The sequence below is a fragment of the Micromesistius poutassou genome (assembly GCF_964030765.1).
Source record: "Micromesistius poutassou genome assembly, chromosome: 12".
Taxonomy (NCBI): Eukaryota; Metazoa; Chordata; class Actinopteri; order Gadiformes; family Gadidae; genus Micromesistius; species Micromesistius poutassou.
In genome coordinates this window covers 12,210,340-12,218,263 of record NC_140282.1, presented here as the reverse complement: position 1 = coordinate 12,218,263, position 7,924 = coordinate 12,210,340, and the positions used below count along the sequence as shown (strand labels likewise).

Below are 7,924 nucleotides of genomic sequence, written 5' to 3'. Positions count from 1 at the left end.
ATGTGTTTGGCTCGGGGAGATTTGTTGCCAGGGAAAACGACATACATTAATTTTTATTTACGAGGAGGCAGGGTTCTGAGTGGTATAATGAGTGGAAATGCATGCTTAATTTAAATTGTGAGTGTGTCTGTTAGGGAATGCATTCCAGTCTGCACAAGAAGCGTAAGACATATTAATTGACAGACAGGAACGGCTGTCTCCGAGGTTGATACAAGTAATTTATTACTTCAGAAATGAATGCCGTCGCCAGAATGTGCTTCATTAATTTCAAATTTAGTTTTAATTTCAAGCTGTTGCCCCTTGAGAAGAATAAGGTGGCAAGTTCTGTTTGAAGAACGAACTCCTCCCCTCCCTCTCGGCGTCTTTCTCCTTTTTCTTGCCTCCATCTTTTTCTGACTGTCACTGATTTTCCGCAATTCACAACAAAGACCTGAAGGCTAGAGAGAATTTACCAGAGTGCAAGGTGACTTAATTGGGCAAAACATTTTGTAAATGCAATGAATGGGAGATGTTGAAATGCAATAACTGAAAAGTTATATGAAACCCAGCATCTGCTTGACTCTGTTTCCTCGTTCTTTACTCGAGAGTACATCTGGTTCCGGCATCCTCATGTGTTTCTATCAGCTGTCATGGAAGTGCACTAGAATACAAAGATGAACTATCGCATATGTTGCCAGTCTAGTTCTAACCAACACCCTCTCTCTCTCTCCCTTTTGTTCTTTGTCCCTGCAGCCTACGTCCCTGAGGATGAGAAGGAGGCCGCCCTGCTCGAGGAGGACCAGGATGGAGATGACTCCGCCCAGGAAGGGGAGGAACCCTCCGCCAAGTTCCTGTGTCAGGACAAAGAATACCTTCTCAAAGACCGACCCAGCTCGGCCGACTTCAACGACTCCCCTGCCGCCGCCGACCTCTCGGGTCAGGAGCTGGACAGCGAGTCGCACCTCAGCGAGTCCAGTGACAGGATGTCCGACTTTGAGATCTCGTCCTTGAAAAACGACGACGCCCTTCTCATGGCTAAAGACCCCATGAATCCCCTCTTGCTGTCCTCTGCCTCTGTCCTGATGGCCACCGCAAACTCCGCCGCCCCACCCAGCGTGGACAACGCCATTTTATCCACGACAGGACAAGTGGCCGACAGCCTGGAAAAGATGAAGGCCATCTACACTTCGTTTCTGACCAACTCCTACTGGTCTACACTGAACCTGAACATGAACATGACAGCAGCTCAGCCCGCGGAGAAGCCCCCTCGTAGCCACAGCAGCAGCAGCAGCAGCAGTAGCAGCAGCAGCTGTGGGAGCGGAGGATACGACTGGCATCAGACGGCCGTGGCCAAATCCCTCCAGCAGGCTTCACAGAACCACCAGAACCGCATGGGGATGGTCCAGAACCCGACGGTGGCAGTGAGCACAGTATCTACAGAGCCTCATCTGTTTAGCACTGTCCAGCTGTACCGACAGAGCACCAAACTGTACGGCTCCATATTCACCGGTGCCAGCAAGTTCCGATGCAAGGACTGCAGCGGTGCATACGACACGCTAGTGGAGCTGACCGTGCACATGAACGAGACGGGCCACTACCGGGACGATAACTACGAGACGGACAGGGAAGGCACCAAGCGCTGGTCAAAACCGAGGAAGCGTTCCTTGCTCGAGATGGAGGGGAAGGAGGATGCACAGAAAGTCCTCAAGTGCATGTACTGTGGCCACTCCTTTGAATCCCTGCAGGACCTCAGTGTCCACATGATTAAGACGAAACACTACCAGAAAGTGCCTCTGAAAGAGCCTGTTACACCAGTGGCTGCCAAGATCATCTCCTCTTCCCGAAAGAGAGCCCCTATCGAGCTAGACCTCCCCAGCTCACCTGACTCCAACGGAGGTACACCCAAGCCCAACATATTCACTGAGTCTAATGACATTCTTCAGAAAGCCTCAAACCCGTACATCACAGCCAACAACCGGTATGGACACCAGAACGGAGCTAGCTATGCCTGGCAGTTTGAATCAAGGAAGTCACAGATCCTCAAATGCATGGAGTGTGGCAGTTCTCATGATACACTGCAAGAGCTGACTGCCCACATGATGGTGACCGGCCACTTTATTAAAGTCACCAATTCGGCTATTAAAAAAGGAAAACCTATCATTGATTCTCCCTCCCCAGCCCCAATCGCCATGTCAATTGAGGAAAAGTTCCAGTCGGTTCCCTTAGCGGCTACAACTTTCTCCCCTCCCCCTGCCCCTGTGCCTCCCCCAACCAGCATCTCACCCACACCAATGGCTGTTGTGATAAAGAAGGAGGAGAAAGAAGAGGAATGTACTAAAGAGATGATTACCAACAATGGTAACAGCAACACTAAAGAGAAGAAGATAGTGTGTGACGATGAGACTGAAGAGAAATTTGACATTTCCTCAAAATATTCGTATCTCACAGAGGAGGACTTGGATGATAGTCCCAAAGGGGGGTTTGATATACTCAAGTCCCTGGAGAATACTGTTACCTCAGCTATAAACAAAGCCCAGAATGGTGCCCCCAGTTGGGGTGGCTACCCAAGCATCCATGCAGCCTACCAACTCCCCAACATCATGAAGCTCTCTCTGGGCAACACTGGCAAGACTCCCCCTTTCAAATATATGTTCCCCGGTGGGGACATCCTGTCTCCAACAGCCAAAATACAGCCACTTATGTCCCCTCCAAGCCGACAGAATTCACCTCTGCCTAAGAACAACTTTCATGCCATGGAGGAGCTGGTCAAAAAGGTGACAGAAAAGGTAGCCAAGGTTGAAGAAAAGATGAGGGAGCCCACTGGAATCGTGCAGTCTTCCCCACTAAGACGCACTAGCCCTTCACCCTGTAGCAGCGAGGCAGGTGAATCAAACAGGGGACCATCTCCCAAAGAGAGGAGAGTATGTGGCTCCAATACCCCGGATAATGTTGCAGCAGGAGACAAAGTTGCAGCAGCACTAGGCAACAGAGTCAATCACAGAGATTCCAATGGTGACATCCCCAATAAAGAGGGCATGGAGAACGGCGTGGATTCCACTGGCGTGACATCCCCCATTTCCTCCAGCCTTTGTGGAAGCACAGCCATCATTACAGATCACCCTCCGGAACAGCCGTTTGTCAACCCGCTGAGTGCGCTGCAGTCAGTGATGAATGTCCACTTGGGAAAGGCCGCAAAGCCCGCCCTGCCTTCCCTCGATCCCATGAGCATGCTGTTCAAGATGAGCAACAGCCTGGCTGATAAGGCGGCCGTGGCGGCATCCACTCCACCATCACAGGCCAAAAAACACGGCAGCGACCACATGGACCGTTACTACTACCAGCAGCACCTAAACACCAACGACCAGCCCATTGACCTGACCAAAGGAAAGAGTGCGGACAAAAGTAGCAACAATGGCTCTCTGGGCTCAGTGGCTCTGTCCTCGTCTACGTCCACACCAACCTCTATTTCTCCTTCCGCCACCATCACCATGGCCAAAGCCTCTGCAGCAGTAGCTTCCTTCATGTCCAATTCCCCCCTGAGGGAGAATGCTTTGTCAGACATCTCAGACATGCTTCGGAACCTGACGGAGAGCCAGGCCATGTCCAAGTCCTCCACACCCAGCAGCCTGTGTGAACGCCCGGACATTGAGGGTGCCACGCAGGAGGAGATGGATGAAATATCCCCTGCACAGAAGCGTAAAGGCCGCCAGTCCAACTGGAATCCACAGCATCTCCTTATCCTTCAGGCCCAGTTTGCCTCCAGTCTGCGGCAGACAAATGATGGAAAGTACATCATGTCAGACCTGAGTCCCCAGGAGAGGATGCACATCTCTCGGTTCACCGGCCTGTCCATGACAACCATCTCCCACTGGCTAGCCAACGTCAAGTATCAGCTGAGGAGAACGGGTGGCACTAAGTTCTTAAAGAACTTAGACTCGGGTCACCCCGTGTTCTTCTGTAGTGACTGTGCTTCTCAGATCCGCTCGCCATCCACTTACGTGAGCCACCTCGAGTCTCACCTGGGTTTCCGTCTCCGAGACCTGGCCAAACTGTCCGGGGAGCAGCTTCTCAGCCAGATCTCCCAGCAGCATCATCAGCAGCGCCACACCAAAGGACTATCCGAAAAACTGCTGTCCAACCTCAGTCCATCCAGCCACCCATTGTCCTCCTCTCTTCCCACCTCCCTTCCCCAGGCCAATTCCCCGTCGCCGTCGCCCGACGAGGAGGGAAGCGGGGCCATGCATCAGTGCAGGCTGTGCAACCGGACTTTTGCTAGCAAGCACGCGGTCAAGCTTCACCTGAGCAAGACCCACGGGAAGTCCCCGGAGGACCACCTCATGTATGTGTGTGAGCTGGAGAAATAAAGGCGATGGCATGGGGACAATGCTGAACTTTATCTGATGTATTTCTCCCTCACTCCAACCCTGTCTCTTAAGTTTTTACAAACATTTATTTTGAAGGACCATCAAAAGTGACTGAAATGCACAAAAAGGTGCCATACAACTACTGCTTTGCATTTAGGCACATGGTTTAAGAATTTTCCTGTTTTGTTATTATTGTTGTTGTTTATTTTCCTGTTAATTTCTTTTCAACGTGAGTTTGACTCACCTTGACTCAACACATTTAAGTGACCTGTGTTTTTCTGCTTTTTTTATTTGAGAGGAAAAAAGCTTTTTTAAGAAGACAAAAGCTGTTGTCATTGATGGTATTCAGTAAATGAAGGTTTAAAAATAGATTCTAAAATGAAGTGATGTGTATTTTAAAACTTGTGTAAAGTTATTTTATATTTTGGCATCACTGGGGTGTAATTAAGCTGCATGCATAAATGAAACAATTTAGTTAAAGCGTTATAACTAAATCTGGTGCACTTTCCATTATTTGATTTTTGTATTCCACTTGTTCTTCCTTTAACTTGCTCTTGTTCAGTTTTTTTGTTTTTTGTTAGATTGTTTCCTTTTTTGTTTTTTTATTTTGTTTCTGAAACATTTTATGCTGGTGTCAGCGTCCTAAAGTTTAACCCTCTGAGTACGTCGAAGCACTTCTGCAACTAAAGATAAACGGTATCAACATGAGATTTGAGATTGGGAATGGAATGAGACTGTTGTGATGAATTTGTGACAAACAGACACTTATCTGCCATGTCCATGTTTCACAGACACATATTCAGGCAAATCCTAGACCACATTGTTCTGTTCTCTTTTGCTCTCAAGAGTCATAAGCTTAATCTTTGTCTGGATTTTTTCCCCCAAAGTCTTGAAACATTGTAGCTTTCTGATGCAAAAAAACAAAAAAAACACAACAAAAATCTAACGGATGAAAAGACAAAACAAAATTAAATAAAAATTTGAAGTCTTTTCTTGTCATTCGATCAGGGACCTTAATGTATTCAGGTCTGTGTACAAATTATGTATATAAAAACATATAAAGTAATTCCTGTCTAAATTATGCATCGTTTCTATATTTTTAATTTAAGAGGATTAATGACTATCTGCTGGTGCACAATATATGAAGACATTAATAAAATTGTTTTGCACAATAGTTTTATAAACGTGTTATTTAATCAAGTGATATGATGGGACGAGGCAAAAAACATTAAAAAGATCACAACAGTTGATTCTTTTTATTTACAGCTCGTGCTCAAAGGGTTAAAGACTCTTTTTACAAGACACTACTTTACATGTGCCACTGTATGAACACTTAAAAAAAAGATATTAAAGGTTGTAAAAAAGATCCTACTTTATGAAGAAATGTCACATGTAATCTCTTATTTATAAGAACTCTTGGTTGTTGTTTCATATCGCTGAATGCGTTTTTTTTCGATCTGTCCTTTTTTTTTGTACTGACTAATTACTTTCCCATGATTCAACACTGCAGCTTTATCTTTTCCGGGATATGAAAGGGTAACCATGGTTACCCCAACCTCTTGAGTGACAAGTTCTGCCAATTTATGGCTGTTCATTTGCAGAACTAACTGACAGCTGCCTGTAGAGCAACGGAAAAAAACGAAGAAAATCCTTATGTGTAAAATATTGGCATGTAAACAGCACAGATACTGTTATGCATTCTGTGCAGTGAGTCTTTTCTTTTGTTCCCTTTTTTTTTGTTGTCCTTCTTCTTCTTGACAATGAACACCCATTATATGACTTCATATAACCTTGTTTTCTACTGCAGCATTAAAAAAGGAACTCGTTTTTTTGCAACGTTTTTTGTAACGTGTTTGTGTCTCTCATGGCTATCAATTGTGTCTGTGCGTGTGTGTGCGTGTCTGTGTGTGTGTGTGGGGGGGGGGGGGGGGGGGGTGTGTCGTACGGGCACTAATGAGCGCATTAGACTGAGTGTGTCAGTGTCTGTCTGGGTTGAGATGTACACTGTGTCTCGGTGAGTGGCATCAACGGCTGGGTTTGTGAGTGGAAGAAACACACACACACACACCACACATATATAGATATATAGATAAACAAACCATCATTGCTAGGCTTCCCTGCTAGTCTTTGGGTCGCATTCTGAGGCTATAGTTTATAGGCTAGGCTTTGGGATAAACCGTTTATGTGAGATAAGTCACATTCAATTTTCAGGCTCTTGGACACTGTTCTTGCCCTCCATTTCGATCTTTCTCCCTCTCCACCCTTTTTTTTCTCTCACTTACTCTCTGTCCCTCATGGCTGCAGCTTTGTGTATGGTTCCAAAAGGTGACCCTCAATGGCCCTACAGTGATATAAAATGGTGGACACGGTGCAGAGGTGCCAATTGAGCCAAAGCCCCCTTCCAAATTTGCCCAAAGTGGGGATGTGATGATAAGATACCCCCTCGCCCAATCCACCAGGCACACACGCTCACTCCACTTCAACATCTCCTGCTTGGTAATCAACCCCTGACATCCATTTTTACAAGTAACACACCGCTAGGCAACCAACCTGTGAAGAAGCATCATTTTGATGACTCCGGTATCTTGGCTAGGCATAACTCGAAGAGTGGTAAGGGTTTAACACAATCGTTTATTTAGAGATATAAGGTCTACGGACATCCACTTTGGAGGTGGTTCATGAAGTATCTTCCAGATGGTGAAAATTCAGTCTATATGGTTATGTGTGGAATGGTAAAGAAGCCACGTGTATTGGGTCAAATTTACCCAGCTAAATCTTCAATCTATATTGGTATGCTCAGAATAAGAGTAAGCCACTCCTATAGGGTCAGATTTACCTAGGTAAATCTTCGGTCTTTATCGGTATGTGCGGAATGGTAAAGAAACCATGCCTATAGGGTCAAATTCACCCAGGTAAATCTTCTATTTTTCATGGTATGAGCAAAATGGTAAAGAAGTTACGTCTATAGGGTCGGATTTATTTCAGAACCACAACACTATAATGTGTTGTCTTTATCACTCTATGTGTACACGCCGAAACCAGTCAGAACTGGTGTTACCACCAAAAATGTGTGCTCCTGGCAGATATATTTGTTTTCGTACTCACATGCTGCAAAAATGAGCAAGTCATTTCCCATTTTGCGTTTTATTTTTATTTTCTAATATGATGTATGTTATTGCTTACAGGTATATTAGGGGGTTAGTGTATTCTGCCTGGGGCAGTGATTAAATGAAGATCATAGGGTTGTCATTATGACCTCACACTCTGCACAATGTTGACGATACCGTTGAGGTAATTGAACCCAGGCACTGATGTTTCAATGTTTTAAATTATAATCTTTTTCAAAAAACAATGACATTTTCTGTCACATTTTACATGATGGGAAAAGCAAACACAAACATAATCATGCACTCGAGCAATTGCATGGTATATCGACGTGCACTAATGCATGGGGACATTTGCAGAGAGCAAGAGAGACTTCAGAAGTAAATCCTTCAGAAGCAAGGTGTTTAATCAGTTGATTGCTGTTCGGCTTGCAGGTTTCTCATCTGTTTTAGAACTAATTCTACCACGCTGACTAA

The 7,924-nt window shown here is 45.5% G+C and overlaps 1 protein-coding gene across 1 annotated transcript; it reads left to right on the top strand.

Moving 5' to 3' along the window:
* Positions 1–137: 137 nt before the first annotated feature.
* LOC311356552 (teashirt homolog 3-like) lies at positions 138–4,528 on the top strand (the record flags this gene model as incomplete). The annotated part of the gene is made up of 2 exons (XM_084476344.1): positions 138–162; positions 733–4,528. 2 exons carry the CDS (start codon positions 138–140, stop codon positions 4,341–4,343), a joined length of 3,636 nt encoding a protein of 1,211 aa, XP_084332470.1. The 3' UTR covers positions 4,344–4,528.
* Between the last annotated feature and the right edge of the window lie 3,396 nt (positions 4,529–7,924).